Raw genomic sequence first — 23,122 nt, forward strand, 5'->3', positions numbered from 1 at the left:
GAAGCAGTGTAAAAGGCACCCCAGGCTGGAGAACTGAGGGGACACAGCTGTTCAACAGTCCAGATTGTACCCTGGGTAATGTCACAGGGACACCCAAACATTTTTACCTCAAGGACCAACCCCAATTCCATGAATTGTGGGAACTCACGCAATCACTTGTTTCCTAGGGGGTTGGTGCAAGAGAAAGAATAAGATGGCCAGATCCTAAGCTAGCATAAATCAGTGTTGCTCCATTGACTTGGAACTGCATCAGTTTTCACCAGCTGGGGATGTGCCCCAGAGAGATTTAGTTATTTAAGAAGCTCACGATAGTGTGTTGGGAAAAAGACATCAGCCTCAGAGTTCTATAAAAGCACAGGGAAATCCCAGCAGAGACTGTACCTGTGGAGTGAGGAGAAGTGTCACATCAATGCAGTCAACTGGTTACATTTGACAGTCAGTGGGCCTGAAACAATGCTAGATAACAGCAGAATTCCCATAGCACCACTCCGCAGCCACAAGACATTCAGGGCCTGATCCAGAGTGGTGCTGAGGCCTTGGAACTCCCAAAGACTCAGCTCCAATCAGAATCGTGTGCAAACCCTTCTGAAATCATCCAGGTAACCCTCAGATCATGGTCCCCAGGACACAGACCCGGTTGAGGAGGGTTGACGTGACAGTTAGAACAAAGCCAACATTATTTAAATGGGCCGCACCCAATAAAACCATTATGTGAGTGGAGCAGTCATGATCCTTCACCCAAACAATTACCCAATCAGTGCCGTTTCCTGCTGCCATCACTGGTGTGGATGGTGCACTCAGAAAGGAATCAAGAGAAGGCAGGACGGCTTTGGCATCATATAGCCACAAGGAAGCAAATCAGTGTTTTGCAAGTGTCTCAAATTATCAGGGAAACAAGAGTTCCAATTTTTTTTAGGAGCTCTAACACCATGGAGAGAAAAAGCAGCATGACAAAGGCAACACAATCCTCTCCACTAAGCACTGAGTTACCAGTAGGCTCAAGAGCACCCATTGAAAAGAATAAAGCATTATAGAGTCTGATCCTGCTCTCATGGAAGTTGGTGAGGATTTTGCCATTGATTTCGGTGACAGCAAGTGCAGAGTTTAGGGAGTGAGTCACCTTTATGCGACACACAAATCCTGAGGGTTTAAGCAATTCAGCAGCCAGATCACCAATTCAGCAGCCAGATCACCATCTGTATCATGGACAGTGGATACAGAGCAAGTCGGTTCCTGATGCTCAGGACCAAGAACGGCAGTCCAATCACAAAGATGACCAGAGTCCAGATGCCAGGCTCTGCAAGGCTCACCTCTCATCTGCCTTACCTTGAATAGTTACAGATGCAGAACTTAGGGGCTACCAATCTTCCCACGCCCACCACAGCATCATAGTCAGGACCAACGAGTAAATACTTTTTCTAAAAACATCTTTATTCTAATGTAATCAAAATAAGTTGTAAGTTCTGATTAAAATAGCTAATTTGCCAGGAGTACAAAGATCCCTACCACTAGGTCATATAATGCAAACACAAAACATCAGGCTTTCAAAATCAAAGGACATTGGTACAATGCAGTTCTATTATACATCCTCTCTCAGCCCCAGCTGTATGTGAATCCACCATGGCAGTAGAGTCAGTCAAGCTAAGATCCTCACCACCATGCCAGGCATTCTTGTTGTGACAAACTTTATTCCAGTGAGCACTAGTCAATTACATTTATTAGGCCAGGACTTGCTCATTGAACTAGTAAGCCAGTCTGCTGCATTTTAAAACAGGATCACGATGGAAAGGAAGTCTCGGCTTTAAGTGGCATAACAGTGGCATTTTAAAACAAACACCAGTCTCGTTTGTATGTGCACATTTTGTTTGTGCTTGGCAGCTAGGCAGCAGATGTCCATTAAACACAAAACTGACTGACACTTTTAAAATAGCTCCCTCTCTCTCTCAGACACACACACACAGCAGCATTTCAGAATAAGCTCCAAGGGTTTGTGCAACCCTTTTTGGTATCTTCTTGTTAAGAAAGATTTAAACACTGGAGGTTTAAATACAACAGTCACTGGGAAATCTTCACACAGTTTCATAACATCATGTGTTTCTTTGAGTACATTACAAAACCACAGCAGAGATACATAGGTCCCCAAACACACACCCATTGACTGGGTTTGTTACCTCACAGAATAGACACCGTCAGGACTCACATGGGCAGCGTGCTTTCTGAACTACGTCATAACTGCTGATAACTGTAGAGGTTCATCTTTTGTAGCCTCCAGCAGTTATAATCACATACACGAGCATTCTATGGATTCTTCATTCAGTTAGGACCTGGATGGATGAAGCTTTGGAGATCAGGTTCAAGGCTGAACCAGGGCTGAGATTCAGGGAAGCTGACCGCTTCCATGCTCCTCTTCTGAGATTTCAATGCAAAATGGTGGAAATATGCAATCAAATACCATGTTGGTGGATGCATTATAAGCATCTAGATACATATGACAAATCAGAATTGCATGAGATCAACTGTTTTTGTGAGGCTTCTGTCATCTTGGATCACATTGTTACCAGATCCAGAGAACAGGTCTCTTTCTTTGGGTCTGATGCAGACCCAAAACCAGAGAGGCAGATTTGGAAGGGGAGAAAAAGACACAATTCCTGATTGGAGGTTCTGGTTCAGGTCCATCTCTAATCCAATGTAACATACATGATGTTCCAAAAACTAGGTCTAACCATAGAAAAGAGTAAATCACTAAGTAATTAAAAGTGTTTTAAAGATAGTCAAGTGGGAAGGTGGAAGCACAATAGGGCAATTATGCAGTGTAGGGTGGAAGAAAACAGCTCACTGTCTCTATGAGGACACAGCAGGAAGCTGCTTTAAGGTTGCTCATTAAACTAAAGGAAAACTTCTGACCTCTCAACTCCTATGAGCAGCCTGGATCTACCACTGCAGACAGAGGGGCTAGCTCCTCCTTTGGTCCCTAAGGCCCACTCTACCTTAGAGACATTGACACTAGTACCTACATTGATGTAACTATGCTGGTGCAAACCCCAACCTAGATACATTGCAGCAACATTACTGAGACTTAATCTGGTAAATTACTGGTGTGAGCCCCATGCTGTTAGGTCACCAGCCCTATGCGCATCCTTGAGGTCAAGCATGGTTCTGCAGCCACCCTGCCTCCGTTTCCCTGACAGGGTTTCCAGCTCACTCTGGTGGTTTAAGGCTCAGTGCTCTGGCTTGAGTCACTATGAATGTTCAGCCTCCTCCCCTTCTGGGGTAGCAGAGCCCAAGGTCACAGTCTCAAAACAAACATGAAATAAAGGCACCTGTATCCCAGGTGGACTTAGTTCTCAGCCCATCTGAGGTTATTCATCCAACTTGCCCCCAGGCTCAGTTTACAGATCTCACCATTCCCCTCAGGTGAGATACCTTCTGCTGCCTGGTTTAATTATCAGCAGGTCCCTGACAAACCCAAATAGTCCAGCATCAGGCCTGCCTGCCAGGGAGGCTCTAACCAGCACAGTCCTACTGAGTCCTGGCTCCAGCCAGGCTTCTCTCCCCAAATGAGAGCAGCTGGTCTCTCTTTCCCGCCAGCCACAAATGAGTGAGCTCTCCCCTTTCGATCCCCTTCCTACAGGCCTGACACCCACTACAGGTGTAGCAGGCGGGGCTGATTGTTCTCCTGGCAGTTCATTAATCCTTTCCAGCCTGAGTGCGGTCTGTATACCCCATTGCACCCCACTTTACATTGGTGCTGCGTGTCTATGTTAAGTAGCTACACTGTATAACTACACTGATTTAGTTACACCACTGGAGATTTCTCTAACTCGCCATACAACAAGCTCCAAGACTCCTTCCTCCTTGGTCATACATCCCAGTAGGAATCAGAGCCCTTGCACCAATTGACATGCCATGCAACCCCATTGGCTTTAATGGGATGGGGTGTGGTGTCATCAGGGCAGACAATGGTTCCCTCTGTCTTTCTAATCCACATCAGAGCTGGCAGGCAGCTCCTCAGCCCCCACTCATCAGGAAATATCCAATAACCTGGCTCCTCAGGTGTTTTCCCCCTGCTGAGATGTATCAATAAAATGGCACCTCTCTCATAGAGACACCCACTCCAGTCCCAGTGAGTAGGGTGGTGTGAGTCTTATAGGTTATTTCTAAAGGCTTTGAAAATTCACTTTAATACAGCATACATTCCTATCTAGTATAGAATTACAGTAGCTACCTTAAGGGCTGTCCTGTGAGCTGTATTGATATTGGTTTTAGCAAGAGATGTGTGTGCGGTGGGGCTGTGGAACAGGCTGATCCGTTTCCTGTTATCTAGAACCTGTATTGCCATCACTGGAGATGGTGTGGCATGCAATGAAAGCATTCAGTATATGGATCTCAGTTGTATACAGTGGCTGGGCCTGCATAACAAGGCTTGAGTCCAACTGCAGGACTGCATTAGGGGAAAAACCCCAAAACCACAAGCCAGGCCTTTTGTGCAGGAGAACTGACAGGGCTATTTCCTTTCAACAACAGCACGCTCTTGGTGTTTAAGTCAGCCCGACAGTACAAGCAGCTCTTTTTCTCAGTCAAAGAAATATTAGTTCTGGGACACAGCCTGTGCTAGAGTAGAAGAGGATGCTGATCCCAGCACAGAAGAATGCTTACATACAGAGTGGCTGTAGTGGGGTTGAGAAGCCCTGAGCCGGACAAATGTTGCTTTGTTGTAATGTGTTTTTGTTCGTAACCAAAAAAGGTTTGACAAATGGCTTTCGCACACTAGCAACCGAAAGGAGGTACATGGTGAACACCAGGCAGAGAAAATAGCGGTTCCATAGGCTCAAGTCCCACCAAAGGCAGAGAGCACTAGGGGTGGCAGTAGCAACCTGAAACCCAGTGAGGAGAGCCCAGGTAGGGATCATGACTAGAAGTGGTTTTCATTTCCAAGTTGTCTCGCTCAAACCAGGGTAACCCTGTGTGTCTCAGAAGGGTCAGTGCATTAGGTTGATCAGGAGGGTATTTGCCAGGTCTACTGATAATTAACAACTCTTAAATCAATGTCAGAGTCTTTATAGACCTTATTTAACACTGGAGCATCTAGCAAATTTGGCACTTGCCAAGAAGGGTCACAACCTCTGAAAGGGGGGGCAGTATAATCTATTAACTACAGTAGACAAGTGATCCTTAGAAAGCCAAATTTTTTTCTGATCTCAGACAAGAATCAGACTTAACCAGCTAGATTCAAGATTTGGAAGAAGGCTTGCAAAAGTGGGAGATGCTGAAGAGGCAAAGTCCTAGTGACAGAGCTGCTGATAAATGCAGTGTAAAGTGTGGTTCTAGTGTGAAAAGTGACTATGTTTGAAAAAATGGCACCTTAATTCAAATCTTCTTCCTGTGCATATTCAGTTTCATCTGTGCAGTGTTGTCAGTCCTGCAGGACCACCTGAGCTTTTGGAGAGCACACTGGATTCTTTTTGCATTTGTGCATCAAAGAATTGCAAGCAGAAAAGTTCCAGTGGCTGGGCCATCCTCTTGTCTTCAGATTCTGTCCTCCCACCAGTGAAGACATTAAGGCTGTCCAGGTGGGTAAAAGGGTAGGAAAAAACTTTCCCTGTGGGCAGGTTATCCTATAACTGCCTACTGCAGGGTTCCTTGCACCTCCCTTGAAGCAGCTATTACTGGCCATTGTCAGAGATAGGATATCAGATTAGGTGGAGGTGTAAGGAACCCTGCAGTAAGCAGTTATGGAATTACCTGATTCAGTTTGTCTTCAACTCCAAGTAGGAACCTACAGATTGCCAGTGGCATGATACAGGTGTTTCAATGGGATTAAATACAAGAAGTGTAAGGTATTTCTGAAGGTCAGGGCATTAAAATCTGGCCCTTAAACTCACAGAGCAAGGAGGCAAATCTGAAGGGTTATTTAATCGCTAAGGGCCAGATTGTTAAACTCCTTGGTCACAAGAACAGTTCCACTGACTGTGACTGTTCACTAACATAAGGGGTCACAATCTGGCCTTAATGAGACCTATGCTGGAGACAACAGTTTGTACATTGTGTGCTCTGCGCTGTTCTAAAAAAAACAACAAAACTGACTGACACACTGAACATTAAAGACCAGCACAGAACTCCATGGTGTCTGGAGCCACTTACTGTGACACCCTGTAGCCCTGTTCACCACTTTTATATGGTTATGATATATTTTGTACAAAGTATGCCTTGTGAGGTATCAGTTGAAAACTCATAATCTGCGGAATACTGTTGTCCTGGTAAAATGTGTGTATCAATGGTGTATGAGAAGTTATGAGATTATACTATGTATCACTGCTATAACTTGCTCCAAGGTTAAGACAAGCAGGTCCAAATCAGTTTTTCAGAGACAAAGACACACTTGCACCCCAAACAGGTGTCAAAGAGCCATTACCTGTTTAACTGGCCATTCTTTAGCAATGGGAAGGTGTAAACAAAAAAATGATGTTGCATCACAGGAATGTTTCACATCTCATGTACACAGTCCCCTGTTTGTCTATATCCGGCAGGGGGTAAGAGTAGAAGAGTATAAAGTAAGAGAAAGTGACCTTCATATCACCCCTTTCTGCTCAGGACATCAATGACTCTGAAAGAACTGAACTAAGAAGAGGAACAGTCCCAGATTGGAAGGAGATGCAGCCTGTGAAATTTCACTACAGCGTATGGGGAGATGGGCTTTGTGCTTTTAAACCTACTAGCCTTGATAAAGTTTAGGAATTAGCTTGCGGTTTTATCTTTTTATTTCTTTTGTAACCAATTCTGACTTTTATGCCTTATCACTTTTAATCACATAAAATCTGTCTTTCTCTAGTTAATACACTTGTTTTATTGTTTTACCTAAACCAGTGCTTGTTTGGATTGAAGTATTTGGGAAACTCTACTTAGGGTAAACAAGCTTGGTGCATAATCATTACCGAGTGTTGGAATGACAAACTATTTATGAGCTTGTACTATCCAGGGGGTAATGAGCAGTACAAGACACACATTTCTGGGGACAAGGCTGGAACTGAGGAATATGTGGGTGTCACCCTGTATGTAATTCATGGATGGCTGGGCACAGCCTTCATGTATTCATCTGGGAGTGATTTTACATGCTAGTGGCTGTGTGCCCACAGAGCATGGAGGGATTGCTGTTCACCAGCAAAGCAGCGTAAATGGCATCACAGGCTGGGGAGCTAAGGGGACACAGCAGTCCAGATTGCACCCTGGGGAATGTCATACCTACAAATCAAGATTTATTTGAAAACCCCTGGCAGTATTAGGGGTGATAAGAGGGATTTTTGCCAAACTAGTTGCTTTCAATAATATACTTTATTTTGTACCATGCAAGCAGAAAACATTCTCCTTATTGCACTAATCCCCAAACCATACCGGCAGCGTAACATGCTCTCTCCTGTGCAATGACCTCACTAAGGACCTGGAAATGTCTTGTAAAACTGGCAGACTTTACTTTTGCCAGTAAGGAATGTTTTAGAGAACATCTTAAACAAATATTTATGTAAACAAATTTGTTTTTTCAGCTCAGGCCTGTGGATGTAAAGGTGAAGGCTGCATTCTGAGGCTATGTCTACACTGGCAGCTAGGGGTGTGATTCCCAGATTGCATAGATATACTTGGGCTAGCGTGCCAAAAACAGTAGTGTAGCCACAGTAGCACAGGCAGCAGTGGCATGGGCTAACTGCCCTGAGTACTTACTCATGGGGTCCAGGTGAGTTTGTACTCAGAACAGCTACCCCATGCTGCCGCTCGCTGCTGCCCATGTTACCACAGCTACACTACTATTTTTAGTGGACTAAGTCTCATAGAGCTAGCGCAAGTATGTCTACGCGAGCTGGGAATTACACCCCTAGCTCCAAGTAGAGACCTAGCCTTAATGAAGATTTTAACCTACATGTACACCAGTGTAACAAGTGCTTACTCACCCAGAAAGAGCTCAAAGAATATTACATACATGGGGACAACTCCTCCTCCCTCAAGCCCATGTAATCAGGCTGAACACCGGGATGGGACAAAAGATCCCTCACCCACCACTGCCCTGGCTATAGAGTGTCAGTAGATATGTTCTGTGACAACTACTGCAGCCCTAAAGCTGCAATATTCTCCCTTCCTGCTGGACTCCTGCAGTGGACGATCGCTAGTGGAGCCATGCGGTAGTGGCTCCGCCAACCCTGACCCCATTCCTCCCTGTATGCAGCTACACAGGAATGTAGAGAAGAGCTCTGCAGTGTAGACACCAGAAATCCTACCCTGCTTTCCCATGCTGGTTCCTCTAAAGGCAGAACTTTCGGCCACAAAGGAGAAGAGGCAGGATTTAGTCCATAGGAATAGCTTCACCACCAATGTAATGCAGCCACCTCTGGAATGCAACCTGGCAACAGTGCACAGCAACACTACATATCCTGTTTAAGATATGGGAAGTGACGGTTGTACACCTAGGCACAGTGTACTTACACATCTGTATACAGTCTATTTTAAACTACAGATATGTATGTGATAGGTACATACTAAAGAACCTACTCCCCGGCCAACCCATGAATGTATTCCCCATTAGGGTTAATAGGAGGAACACTTTGAAAGGGGAACAGACACCACAATGTGTATGTACTTAACCTGACAGAGAAAGAGACCATTGTTTTCATTGTGATCTGGAGGTTAGTACCGTAAGCAAGAAAAGTATTCTTAAGAAATGGAGTCTACATTTTCCAAAGTGACTAGTAGTTTTAGAGGCTGATTTTGAGAGCCGTTACAGGGTCTGGACTGTTCAAAAATCAGGCCCCTTTAAAAGGTCTCAGATTGGGCACCGAGAAACAGACACATCCAACGTCACTAGTCATTTAGGAAAATTTAGGCCAAAGATGATTTTTTGTGGTGAAACCCTACCTGTGTCTGTTCCTGCTGTAAATGGTGGGTTAGGTATGGTCCCAGAGAAGTGTGTGTTTTCTGGCCTCCATGCTACATTTTTTCTATGCTCACCCTTGCTGTGGTGCTGCAGTGGGAAAAAGCCAATTCTATTACCAAAGAAAAAGCAATGGGACAAATCAGTGGGCTACATACCAGTACTGTTTCCAAGCTGACCGTCCAGTTTGAGAGCATGCATTTGATGAATTGGCTTGAACACGTGAATATGAAAGGTCCAGAATACCTGGATGTAATAATCCACCTCAGTGTTTTGGCTTTAATCACCCTCAGGCCCCAGGCCCCATGAACTTGCATGGAAAGACTAACAGACCATCAGGCTGATCAGGAGCTACTCCCTGGCTTACATGGTATGCTGCTGTGGAGAGGTACTGAAGGGTTAAACCTCTAGTCCCTATTGCTGCCAGGCAGGAACAGTGTAATCTAGGGCGGAATAACACTTCATTAACAGAGAACAGCCTGGAAACCAAGTCAGCTGGATGGGGCCATATAGGTAGGGGATAGCTGAAGGAAATTGTATAAAACAGGGATTCTCAAACTGGGCGTCGGGATCCCTCAGGGGGTCACAAGATTCTTATGTGGGGTGTCGTGAGCTGTCATCCTCCATCCCAAAGCCCCCTTTTGCCTCCAGCATTTATAATGGTGTTAAATATATAAAAAGTGTTTTTAATTTATAAGGAGGGTCGCACTCAGAGGCTTTCTATGCGAAAGGGGTCACCAGTACAAAAGTTTGAGAACCACTGATATAAAAACACTCCCATTTAAAATGCAGCCCCTCCTTGCATATTACCAAAGTCTCAGCAGAGGATTTGATAGCATTGTCCCAGCTAGCAGCTGCTGGGTCCAGGCTCACTGGTCCTGGGAGCAGCGAGTGGGTTTGAATGGTGTTTTTTGGCTCATTCTTTCAGGCCTGGCTCGTTTGCTTCCCTTTAGTCCTGCTTCTCCCCTTTATGCTTCCAAGGGTAGATCAGCTCTCCAACAAACAGCTTCTTGCACAGAGAGCTCCAGGAATCCTTAGGGTAACAAGCATAGGTTGTGAGCCTGTAGGTCTGCACCACGCTGCCATAGGACAGAGGGTTTATCTGGAAGTAGAGAAGGAAGAGGGACAATGGCAATGAAAACGGGTCATGGTGTGAACTGTGGACAACTGAGGAAAGCGAGGAGGTGTGTGTGCAATTCTTTCTGCCTTTGTACCATCACATTAACGCCTTATTAGAATCTCCCAGCTATACTGCTGCACGCTAATGGATTAAAAGAGTTTGCTGGCTATATAATAATTCTTTGTTCCTCTACAGCACCTTCCACCTGCAGATCTCAAATGAATTTAGCCTCACAATCTCTCAGTGGGGAAAGAATTGTTACCTTCATGTTACAGATAGGGAAACAGAGGCACAGCCCAAGTCATAAGCCTGTTTTAGAGCACTGCTAAGGTTTCATCTACCTGACAAAATGGAACTGTACTGTAACCATGTCCACAGACATGGCATTCAATAGAATACTCTTTTGGGGACACATTTTTACAGCACTTCTGTGGAATATACCAATAAGATTAATTAATTATTGGCTCAATCCTGCAAGAGGCTGAGCACTGTGGCACCGATCCAGCAATGCACCTACGCATATACTAAACTCAGCACCTATTCCACTTTTTGCAGCATCAAGTCCAATTAGAACTGGATGCATGCCACAGAACATTTCACATGACTAGTCAGTAACACTTTAAAATTAATTCTCTTCAGCTGGGTTCACATCTCTTTCGTATTTGCTTTGTACCAATTGCTACTGAATGAGACATGTTCATGGAAAAATAATTTTAAGTGAATACTGAGCAGATTCACAGGAAGCTAGGTTTGAATTTGTCAAGATGAGCATTTGCAGCAGAAATCTAAGAGCTGTGCTCATCCAGTCAGGGAACAGAATCATACTATGTGATTTGTCTTTCTAACCCAAAATAACTAATGCAGCTCAAATTTCAAATACTCTCAATCTCCAGACCAATAATTAATTAATTCTGAATAGATTCAATCTGTTCAAGTTGGGGACCACAGGGAATCTGCCAAAAGAGAAAGAAGCAACATTTGAATAACTTTATTACTAGCTATTCACCCAGCTCCATCCACACTGTTAAGTCTTAGATGGAAACAGGTCCGTTGTGGGGGGACGACAAGGGATTGTTGCTAGGGAAGTGAGCCATCTTGTACATTCACTTGGTGGCCACTGACTATTTGGACACAATATTCCTATGTCCATTTAGTTTAAATGTACATCTGTATGGAGGACTGGTGGCATAGGAGTGAATTTCACCTACTGAGGGACAAGAAATGGCTTTCAACCCAGCACAGCATAATAGTGTCTTACTGTCATGTTTTAAATGAAAAAGACCAACAGTTTTATTAGGGAAGTTGCTGTTGTGAGTTCCTTTTATACAATCTCTGTAGTTCAAGGCTATATAAACTGATAAAATATACCTCCCTTGTTTCATAATGGAATCGTTCCCCTTTCCCTTCCTCTTTCGCTTAACCCTTTCCAAACAGTTTGTTGTGGAAAAGGACATTTCTGGGTGAATGTGCAGAGAGGGATCAAAGTTGTAAAGGAGTCAACTCCTCTAGATCCCCTTTTATAAAACTTGGCTGCATGAAAATCAGGGAAGCCAATAGCTAGTAATCAGGAATATTTTTTGATATGTTTACAGAAGACATTATTTTAAAACCCAGTGTAAATACTAAATTGCATAGTGCTTTTTGGAGTGAATTAAACACCCGTGGAATCTTCCTGCTCTCACCAATATACTTGTATTTGGATTCTACATTCTGATGACACTGAACTTTTTTTTTAAATAAAAAACCAATCGTTTGCTGAATCCCAAGGGAGGTAAGCATCCTCATAAACCAGCTGCAGAGACAGCCCAATTCAAATTAGTCTACTAATCATTTTTATTCTATCATGACATTGTCATACGTTTCTGATCTGCTGCCACCTAGATCAGCTTAGTGCCCAGAGACAGGGAGAATCATCAATTGTCCAGGTCTTATATTTTGTACGTGTGCGCACAATTATACACACACCCAAACTTCCTCCCCTTTGGCACAGTGTGGGGAAGCAGTGCTCCGCAGGGTAATGAGGCACATGGGGATAAAGGCAGGTGACACAAGGCAAGACTATCATGGAAGCTGGGGACAGAAATAGCATGAGAGCTCAGTGTAGCACTGTGTGAATTTTAATCTGTGTCAAAATAGGTTTTCCAGATTTTCATGCTGCAAATCCTGATCTGATAGTGGCAAGGCCCACCGGATTTCTGAGACAGGCCTGCCTGGCATTACTGCCCCCACACTGCAGCAGAAAGCCACCTTTACTGTGTGCTGACCTTTCGGGGCGGGACCAGGATACAGAGGGTCTGTCTATCCAGGCCCTTTTGAACCTCTCTTGATACAATATATGGTGCCACATGTTAGGAAGATTCCTTTCTGTGATGGGCCTATTGATCAAGATCTTATTGTGCTCACCAACTAACTCCTTGATCCCTTTAACCTGGAGCAGCCACCACCATGCCGCTATAATCACTGGGGCCACATCCTCAGCACCATCATATTGCCTTGCATCTCTCCAGTGGCATAAAGAGAGGTGAAACTGTGCACACCTTCCCTGTGGGGGAGATCCCTGTGAGTGTAGTCAGAGCAGCTGGCTCTTATGCCATCCCTTGGCCCCAGCAGAGGAAACAGGCAGTATGGTCAGAGCGTGCTCTAGCTCTGCTATACCCAGCTCGTGGATGGTACCTGGAGAACTGTTGCCAGCTGGTGCAGATTAGACTAGCTCCAGGCTGCTCTATCCTATGTGGAGATGCAAGTAGGAGTTAGAGCGGGGGTGGAACCAGGTGAAAGTATAGATGAGCTGTAGCTGACTTCTTGATGGTCCCCCTTCTACTGCAACAAGTGGATCTCAGCTGCAGCAAGGAAACTGGCCCACTGTTGTCAAAGTCTTGCTTCTTGCTATTCTACTGACCAGCAGACTGTACTAGCTCTGCAAATAGTGATCAGGAAATGGAGATCCCCCAATTGCTCCTGCACTTGTAATGAGAAATTATCTGTCGCCACCATATCAGCCCATTTTCAGAAAAGCCTTCCTTGAACGCCTGTTCCTTAGAGGATGGAAAATGTAAGATTTGAAAGACAGCAAGGAGGAGACTCTTCCCCTCAGCTCATCACAGGGCAATCCCGAAACTAAGAACATTTCACAAGGCATCCACCCTTCTTTTCCTGTCTACAATGAACCAAGCTGACTGGTGTATTAGTGCTTAGCAGCTCATCTGGAAGAGAAGGCCCTCTTATTAGAGCTGGGTTTTGGTTCTCCTTAACTGTTTGCTACTCTGGTTGAGCGTGGTCAGTCTTTTTTGCCTCTCTCAAGGCACAGCATTTATTAAAGCACAGCTGCAGATACCAGGGCAGTGAGATAATGCTAAGCACAGAAGTGATGGACCATCATTACTCACAACTATTCAAGTTTCATTTTGTAACATACAGAATGCTGCTTCTTATGTATAATGCTTCATTAGAAGCCAACCAGATGAACACAAAAACAAGGCACACTAGCTAGGAGCGATAGACTGCAGCACTGAGGTGAAATACTTTCCCCCACCTCCATATCCCAGAACTCCACTGAAACTTTGGAGATGCTTTTCCCTAGAATTCCATCTTGGGAGAGCTATCAGAACTCTTTCTAAAGCAGTCAGAATCATAGAGACAGTCCTGCTGGCAATCCTATAGCAGAGGACATAACTGTGAGCACCAAGCAGCCTGTGGTTTACCTGCATTAAGAGTCGAAGGGGTTTTCCAGCCTTCTGTTCAAGGACTCTGAACTTCACGCTAGCTGAAAAACAAACAAAGAACCATGATGGAGGAGAACAATCTCCATTCTCTTCTTGGATCAATGAGTTGAAAGGGATTTCCTAAAAGTCACACAAGAAAGCAAGCCTGGGGATCATGGCAAGGGAACTACAATGATCTATATTTGCTCCCACCATTCCAACAAAAAAGGGGAATGCTCTACCCAGCGTAAATGAGGGAGAAAGCTCTCCTTTAGTCATTTTTCATATGGCTACTGTACATATATATGTTTCCCTTCTTCTTTCAGACTAGGTGGGGATAGGCCTGTGATAGTGGATGACACAAAGGCATTTGAGTAAATTCAAAACAATCAATGACTATTGATCACAATGAAGCCATTCATACATTTTCAGCATGCTATTAACCGCTGCAGCTGCCACTCCAGTTTTCACTCCTGTATTCCCTCCAGGGCTCACTAAATCCCACAGTACCTTAAAGTCAGACAGGGAAGGTGGTAGATCCAAGCTATGACATATTTGACATAAACAAGGCTTAACGTAACATTTAAAAGAGGGAGAATACAGTATTTTGCACTTTATAGAGGGGCCTTTCATTGGAGGTTCTCAAAACACTTCCCGCCCCCGAAAAAATCAATCCTCAGAACACCCCTACAAAACAGGTCTGTATTATTATCCCTTTTTACAGATGGGGAAACTGAGGCACAGAGAGCCCAAGTTCAGTTGCAGAATCAGAAATAAAATCCTTTATATAAGTACTTATATGGCCCCATCACCGTAGTATCTAAGTGCATCCCAAATTTTTTAAAAACAAAAATAACCTCTCCCCCTTCTTAATCTTTAGATTAGTTTATAGTTTGTTTGTATAGTTTGTTTGTTTATAGTTATGTGTGTAGAAATTAAGGGAAAGCTAAGTCAAAGGAGTATGACATTTAAGTTCTGCAATTGGTGAGGCCTGTGGTCATTCTTGTCTCTTGTTGGAGTGAATTCCCTAGTCTAAAGTCCAGCTCCTGTGTAAAGCAGAATTTACACAGCAACCGGACCTTAGAATAGGGAATTCACTCTCCACATGAGCCTCCCCTATAGGATGACGGTTTCACTGTTCCAGTGGAAGGTAAATGTTGTGGAAGGTCATGGTGATGGAGGGAGAGGTGTTTTTCACGTAGCTATGGCCAATCCCATGGGGCATTTTAAATATCAGGACAGAGACCTTGAACTGAATTCTGGCTTAATTGGGGAACCAGCATAAAGCAAAGCATCAGGGTGATGTGTTCTGGTGATCTGTGTTGCTAAAGAGACAGGCTTCCACATTTTGTAGCCTGTGGCTTCATTCCCAGATGTATTGAGTTTCAGTAATCAAGCCTGGCAGTCATGAATGAATGGATCGCTATGGGCAAGTCTCTATCCAATAGGATGGGGCACTCTCTTCTGGCCAGACACAGATGGTAGTGGGCATTTTTTGCTACTGTTTCTATTTAGGCATTCAATAGCACCAAGGAATCCAAAAGGACCCCAAGGCTGGGGACTTAAGAAATTTGAGGGCAGATTCCCTTGACAGTGCAGAGCGTTATAGAGGAGGCAAGATCTTTGAAGCACTTCCCTTTGCCAGCCAGCATCACCTCAGTCTTGTCTGGGTTCAGCTCAAGCCAGGAACTTGTCATCCGGGTGTTTATTCCGGTCAGTCATTGATGAAAGCTGGGAAATGATGCTGTTTACATTTGTCACAAAGGAGATGTAGAACTGGGTGCCATCTGCAGGCTGCTGGCACTTCAGCCCATGTTGCCTCAATGGCTCCCAGTGGTTTCATATAGATAGTGAATAATACCGAGTAGAAGACTGAGCCCTGTGAGTGTTAGTAGGTGAGGGCTCTGGAGAAGGAAGAACGGTTGCTCATAGTGACGTTCTGCGTTCAGTCTGACAGGATGTATCTGAGCCATTTCAGGGCACTTCTATTCATGCCAGCAACTTATTTGAGATGGGACAGGAATGTTCAAATAGTATCAAATGCTGCAGAGAGGACTAGCAGAGCAAGAACACGTGTGCTTCTCCTGCCTGAAGCCCAGGCTGGACTGTGAAGTGACTTGCCAAAGGTCATACAGCAGGTCAGTGGCCGAGCCAGAAACAAAACCCAGTTTCCCTGACTCTCAGTGCAGTGTCTCACCCACTACATAATGCCACTTTCAAGAGAAAAACTGTTCTAACCCCAGAATGCAGCATATCCACCCCAACTCAGGACAGCTTGCTTCAGTCTCTCTCTCTTCTGTCACTGCTTGGGCGTACAGCTCTGATAGATTTCCAGGTGGTTTTATAAAAACATTTCACTTTAAGTGTGTAGGAGTAAGATCTATAGACTCCTAACCTATGGATTGATCATTACCCATCTACACTTGTTTAGGTGACATGAATACCAGAGTATTGTCAATTCAGAGTCTAAGCCAGGCGTGGCCAACCTGTGGCTCTGGAGCCACATGTGGCTCTTCAGAAGTTAAAATATGGCTCCTTGTATAGGCACTGACTCCAGGGCTGGAGCTACAGGTACCAACTTTTCAACGTGCCGGGGGGTGCTCACTGCTCAACCCCTGGCTCTACCACAGGCCCTGCCCCCACTCCACCCCTTCCCGCCCCTCCCCTCAGCCTGACATGCCCTCGCTCCCCCCCACCCCAGCCTCCTGCATGCCACGAAACAGCTGATTGGGAGGTGCAGGGAGGGAGGGGGAGGCACTGATCGACGGGGCTGCCGGTGGGTGGGAGGTGCTGGGAGCTGTGGGGGTGTGGGGTAGCTGCTGATGTATTACTGTGGCTCTTTAGCAATGTACATTGGTAAATTCTGGCTTCTTCTCAGGCTCAGAATGGCCACCCCTGGTCTAAGCCAAGGAAATCAGAGGCCAGATGTCAGGACTGAACTGAGCTGCAGTTAAACACTGCACTAAATCCTCAGTGATAGTAAAATAATAAATTCAGAGTGTTGAAACAACCTTCATGATCTTTCCAAGATCAACTGACCAGTAACATATGCCAAAAAAGCAATACCACTGGGACATGACTCTGTAATTGGTGACAGAAACCAAGAAGGAGGGAAATCAAAGAATGCTGGTTCTTGAAGGGCTATCTCTGCTTTGAATTTTGATCAGATCCTTTCTCTCCCCACTTCTCTCAGATAAAACGTTCCTGTTCTCAGTTGGGGGTGGTCAGAGACCATAGAAACCTTAAAAGATGACCTCCCATGGTGTCCCTCCTGAACAGAGGTCCTAATATATTTTCATTTTCCTTCATCTTGAAGGCTGGATTGTATCATAGAAAAGTTATTTATCTATTATTTATCAATATCAACATGATTTCCTTCTAGCTAATCACTTGCAGTTTACTGGACAACTTTCTTCAGCTGCATTTCTGTCCCAGAAAGACAGCTCTTAGCAGATCAAGAACTTCCTGCAAGGCAATACATGGAGACCGACTGACAACAGGCACTGGAAAGCAACATTGTTGGTAGCATTCGCCACCTTCGCTCCCAAAGCTGAGCCTGGCATCTCTCCAATAGACAAGGTCACTATCATCAGCCTCGGGCTTCCTTTCCATTTCATGACTGGCCTTGGTTCAGTGATGATCAAGCTCTTCACACTGTTTCTTGCTTTTAGAACTCTGTGCTTCATATTCTTAAACTTGCTTGGGGCTTGTGGTTTAGCCTGCTTGATTTAAATTGGTTGAGCTATCTCTGTTTTCAGCTAACCCCATTTCAGTGCTATCCTTTAGCCTGGTCCCAAAAATGGCTGTCAAACAGTGGCTTGGCAGAAAGTAACTTTGAAATGGCGACAGGTTAACCTCAGAAAGGTGGATGCTTATCTGAAAGTTACCCAGAGTTCTTGGGATCTGAAATTAAGCTAGCAACCACAGGTCAGATCCTTAGCTAATGCAAATCAGTATAACTCCATAGAAGTCAATGCAACCTGAGGGTCTAAGTTTTCTGAAGAACAGATTCTCTTGAACTATATCTATACCTTGGTTCCCAGCCACATAGGGATGGGTGAAAATTAAAGAGAAAAGCACAAGTTAACAACTTATCTGAATATCAGAGGATTTGAGGTTTGGACCAGTCCCTGTTTACTTGACCCAGCTGGCCTATTTTGCTATGAATAAGCTGAACTGATTTAAAAGCTGTATAGTAGAATGGCACCTTTTGTTTTAATGTTCTGTATAATGTTGCCTATGACTCAGCTTTAGTGTCACATTAATTTCCACTGACTTTATCATCAGGCTTCGCAGGATAACTGGTTAATAGTATTGACAAGTGCATGGATTTTGCATTAGGAACCTGTGTACTTTTCAGGCACCCTGCCTCTTTCAGTGCAATAAGCTACTTGTGTATTAGATCACGCCCACTCACAATACCACTGTGAATGCAGAAGCCTGTGCTTTTGCCAGTGCAGTGGTGTAGGACCAACCTGCAAGTCTGTAGGATCTGCAGAGCCGAAGGATAACTGAATAAAGGGGCAGAGAGTCAATGAGGTCCACGAGCAGATGGATCAGGCCCTGCACAACCACCACCAGCAGACGGAGCTAAAAAGAAACAGTTAGTGATGTAAACAGGCAGGACTGAGGTAAGCAGTTGGGCTAACAATATCAGAAGGGACTAGTGATTTGGGGGTCTTCAAGTTGTGGATGCTCACCACAAGGCATCTTCAATGGGTCAGATTTTCAGAAAGTGCTAAGCACCCACCCTGTCAGAGTCAGGCTCCTTAAGCCTCTTGCCTTAAGTCTATAACAGTAACCTTGGTGCCAGTGGCAAAAGCATGTGGTATACTCTACTTTCAGCTAATGGGCCAGCATATCAAAGGCTGATGTGGGGAGTTCAGGCTTCTGTTTCCAGTAGCATCCATCGCTCTGTCTAGCAGCTGCTGGCAAATAGGTGCAAACCCTTGTCTCTAGAAATAGCTTGTTTGTGACTGAAGAATCCCTTTATAGAGTATTTAAGCAGGAGCACGCCAGTTAGAAATGAGTTCTCTGCTTAGTATCCTCACACAGTGCCTCGCCATCGCTGATTTGAGCACCTTCTTTTGTCATACTATCGATCATTTTTTCTGTCAAACTCATTTGAGTCCTGTACTATTTTTACCTTCTCCCTTTCACAAGAGGGGCTAAAATTATGTGAAGGTTCCAGCTTTTAGTGGAAAAATGTGCATCCATGTCTCAAATCAGACTGGTCAGATTGGACAAAGAGTCCGATTCCCTCCCCAAAAGTCTTGCCAAGTAGATTTTAATGGAAAAGGTTAATTTCCAGATGGAAAAGTTCTGGGTCAAACCAGAGGTGCAGCCACCCCAGGAAATGGGAGGGAAAGATTAAACATGGCTCCAGGGAAAGACAGTGGAGCAGTTTGTCCTGATGACTTTGATTTTCTGGGAATTCCCTTCAGAGAAACACAAGTGTGTATCCTGAATTCCATCTGCTTGGTTCACATTGCTTGCGGGCAAGAACCCTTCCTGGGACAGTCATAGGAATATATTTGTATGGGGATGGGGGAAAATGACTAGGAATCTTATTTATACTTCACTCACATACATAGATGAGATGTGACCATCTCTAAGGGTTGAATCTTACCAAGGTAAACACCAAGTAATACAGTGCAGTCGTGGGCAGAAGAAATAGCAGGATTGTAAATAACAAAGTGCCAATGAATAACTGGGGAAAAAAAGACACAAACTATTGTTAGTAGAGTACTGGCACAAGAAATTTAGACAGCATTAAGTGGTTAGACCAGGGGTAGGCAACCTGCGACACGCGAGCTGATTTTCAGTGGCACTCACACTGCCCAGGTCCTGGCCACCGGTCGGGGGGAGAGGGGGAGAGGGCCTCTGCATTTCAATTTAATTTTAAATGAAGCTTCTTAAACATTTTAAAAACCTTATTTACCTTACATACAACAATAGTTTAGTTATATATTATAGACTTATAGAAAGAGACCTTCTAAAAACGTTAAAATGTATTATTGGCACACGAAACCTTAAATTAGAGTGAATAAATGAAGACTCGGCACACCATTTCTGAAAGGTTGCCGACCCCTGGGTTAGACTGTGGGCATGTGGAAGATTCTCAATACCTCTCTCCCCATGCCACTGCTTCTGAGCCTATCTAGTTGGTGAATAATACTTTATTATTCTGAATACTTCCAGTGATCCCACCATCAATAAATGCCTGGCATAAATCAACATAGCTCCAACCTGACTCTTTAGCTTTGGATTCCATTTTCCATAACAGAGAGGATACAGGATAATAATGCATCATCATTTTTTCAGTATAGTACCCAGAGGGTCCTTCCCCAGAGGCAGATCAACATCATGGATTTAAGCACATAACCAGAAATACACTATCACTCACTCCTGGCCAACTTCTAGTTTACAGCTGTTTTTTTTTTCAAATAAAGGCTCCTCTCTCATCCCCCACCTTTATTTAGCAAAATCATCATGTATTAGCATTTCAGAAAGTCTTTTCACGTCTGTGCTTTGAAAGCCTGTTCCCACAGAAGCCAATGACAAAACTCCCACTGGCTTCAATGTCAGCAGGATGAGGCTCTTAGTGCCAAACCCATTATCATCAATATACAATGGGATAGAACCCTGCAGTAGCACACACAGCCTTTCTGACACTGACGTTCTTACTTTCCTGTCATTGGGGAAAAGAGGAAAAATAGCTCCTCTAGTATTGTGTAAGAGGCTTAAGATTATCTGTTGCAATTCACTGAGATGCATTGGTCCCGGAAGTTACTAAATAGCACTTCAGCAGAGATTACGAACGCACAGTCGGAAGCTGCAATGAAGCTAGCCACTCTCTCAGTGTATTCATCATTGTACCTGCAATTATTCTCAAGCTCAAGGTAAGTGAAAATACAAAATAGTGTGCCAAGAAGATTTTTTACTCAGCACCATTTAAATTATTCTTTTTAAATCAGGCCAGAGGAGCCTGGCTCTGACCAACTTTCGTGTTGTTTCTGTGACATTTTAGAGTTTAAAAGGCAGATTTACACTATTCCAGAAAAATGTTTTCTACATGCTGGTGAAAACGTGTGGGCCAAGCTCCAACCCAATGTGAATTAAATAGGGTCTTTTAATAGAAACACTAAGAAGCATGTTACTATGGCAACACTGCTGGGCACCACTATAATTATTTAAATTGTCTCGCTCCCACATATCCACTCCTCTACCCTTACCCTGAGAGGTGGTGAGCATCTGCAACTCTCACTGACATTGCTACAACTGCTCAGCACCTCACAGGATCAGTTCCCTTGAATCTGGGGAGGAATGATGACTCTGGGGTACAGCAGAGAGGAGCCATGTAGACAACTTGCCAAGAACTGTACTCAATTTGGATATAATGGAGCAGTTGGTGGCCTGCACCCCAATATTAAATGAGGCAAGATCAGGTCATGCTGCAGGACTTTGTGTCCAGAGTGTAGCACAGCACCTCCTTGATGCTCTGCCACTACCTGATCCAAGTCATAGGAGCAGGAATCCACCCGCTGTCTCAGGACATTCCACTTCTTCCCGCGGAACAGGCGCCAGAGAGATGACAAGCCATAGATCTTCAGGCAGTAGAGCCTGTGCAAAGGGGAGAAGCACCACAAATTAGAACCAAGAGATCCCCAGCTATACCACAAAGCAACTGCCATTGCTACACACACACACTCTCTCAGTTCAGCAGGGGCAGGATGTGAACCTAATGAAGTCACACAAATTCAAGGAGACAAAACACACTGACCAAAGAGATAAAACAAAATATTGAATAGCTGCTCGTTCAGTGAGCAGTGTCCAGCCTGCGCACTGAATGAGCCAGGGAAAAATAGTGTTAGTGCACTAGCCTAGGACTTGGGAGACCTGGGATCAATTTTCTGCTCTGCCACAGACTTCCTGGGTGACCTTGGGCAAGACCCTTAGCTTTCCTGTGCCTGAGTTCCCATCTGTACAATGGAGATAATTCTAGTTACTTACCTCACAGGGATATTGTGAGGATAAATACATTAAAGATTGTAAAATGCAATCTACTGATATCTGCTGACAAAAAGCACTATATAAAAGAGATAATTATAATAATTAATAATAATTCCTATGTAAAGAGTTTATCCTAATGCATATGCACAAGAGTTCCACAGACCACCTTAGTTCTCGCATTTCCTAACTTTGGAGTGCTTGACTTTGCAAACCTACTGTTCTTTTAGCATAGTTTTGTGAGTGCAATTAAAATATACAGTTAGTTAAAACACTAAACCACTATTGTGAAAGTGGAAGTGGGTAAATCTTATAAAACAAAGGAAAACAGCTGAAAGGAGCATAAAGCCTAAAGAGACTAGTATAATGCTATTAACAAGCTGGTAATACTCAGAACAGCACAGTAATCCATAGGCTACAGTGTTCCCAAGACAACTCAACCTTTGTGCACCAAATTCCTCTGATTGGTGCACACATGTCTCATTCCTTTGACTAATACTGCACATGCCCAGTCCCAAGCAATCAATGACTTAATGTCAAGTGTCAATGACCTGCCTGTCTGATATTGCCACACCTTCTGTGTCTATCTGTATATGTATGCTTGGTGTCATTTATTCACCATGTGGCTACCTTGGAAACAGACCCCCAAGAACTCCATATTTCCTTGGCCAGTGAATTTGCCACTTAAACAGCGTTCATTTGCTGCAGAAATTCTCCTCCCAGTTGCTCAAATTCCAGGATTTTGTGGTAATTTTATTATTTGGGTATTTTGAGCTCACTGCCTGGTTCTCCCTCCCCACCAGGGGTCATTCTCAATAGCTGAGTTAGCTTGATGCAGGCCTCACGATGAAGTGTCTTGTGTAGCTATTCTTTTAACAAGGATACAGAACTGTGCAGACTGGCACGTCAAAGCTCACAAGACAGAAGAGCTAGGCATGGACAGAGCTTCTGCCTTTTTCGCTCCACCCACCCTGATTCGTCCCTAAGGGTACGTCCAGACTACCCGCTGTATTGGCGGGTAGCGATCGATTTATCAGGGATCGATATATCAATCCCCAACGTGCTCCCAGTCAACTCCGGAACTCCACTGGAGCGAGCGGCAGTAGCGGACTTGATGGGGGAGCCGCGGCCGTCGATCCCGTGCCGTAAGGACCCAAGGTAAATCGATCTAAGATACTTGGACTTTAGCTACGCTATTCGCGTAGCTGAAGTTGCGTATCTTAGATCGATCCCCTCCCCCCCCCAGTGTAGACCAGCCCTCTGAGGAACAGAGCCCCTCGTGCACTCTCTACAGCCAGAAGGAGAGACTTCAAGTAAAAGAGCTCTGTGGATGAGTTTCCTACTAGGCAATATTGCTATTAGTCCTAAGCTCTCTAA

At 44.4% G+C, this 23,122-nt stretch overlaps 1 protein-coding gene across 4 annotated transcripts in view; it reads right to left on the reverse strand.

The window, feature by feature from the left end:
- Positions 1-1,410: 1,410 nt before the first annotated feature.
- PIGQ (phosphatidylinositol glycan anchor biosynthesis class Q) overlaps positions 1,411-23,122 on the reverse strand; it is a 52,054-nt gene continuing 30,342 nt past the window's right edge. For all 4 annotated transcript variants that reach the window (XM_024111498.3, XM_005295570.5, XM_005295569.4 and 1 more), the window contains exons 7-11: positions 21,247-21,358; positions 19,365-19,445; positions 18,211-18,325; positions 13,736-13,797; positions 1,411-10,016 (exon numbers count right to left, since the gene is read on the reverse strand). In XM_024111498.3, coding sequence (XP_023967266.2) covers positions 9,864-10,016; positions 13,736-13,797; positions 18,211-18,325; positions 19,365-19,445; positions 21,247-21,358 — 523 coding nt within the window. In that variant the 3' untranslated portion in view covers positions 1,411-9,863. The remainder of the gene's footprint in view (positions 10,017-13,735; positions 13,798-18,210; positions 18,326-19,364; positions 19,446-21,246; positions 21,359-23,122) is intronic.

This window comes from Chrysemys picta, chromosome 10 (genome assembly GCF_011386835.1).
Source record: "Chrysemys picta bellii isolate R12L10 chromosome 10, ASM1138683v2, whole genome shotgun sequence".
NCBI lineage: Eukaryota > Metazoa > Chordata > Testudines > Emydidae > Chrysemys > Chrysemys picta.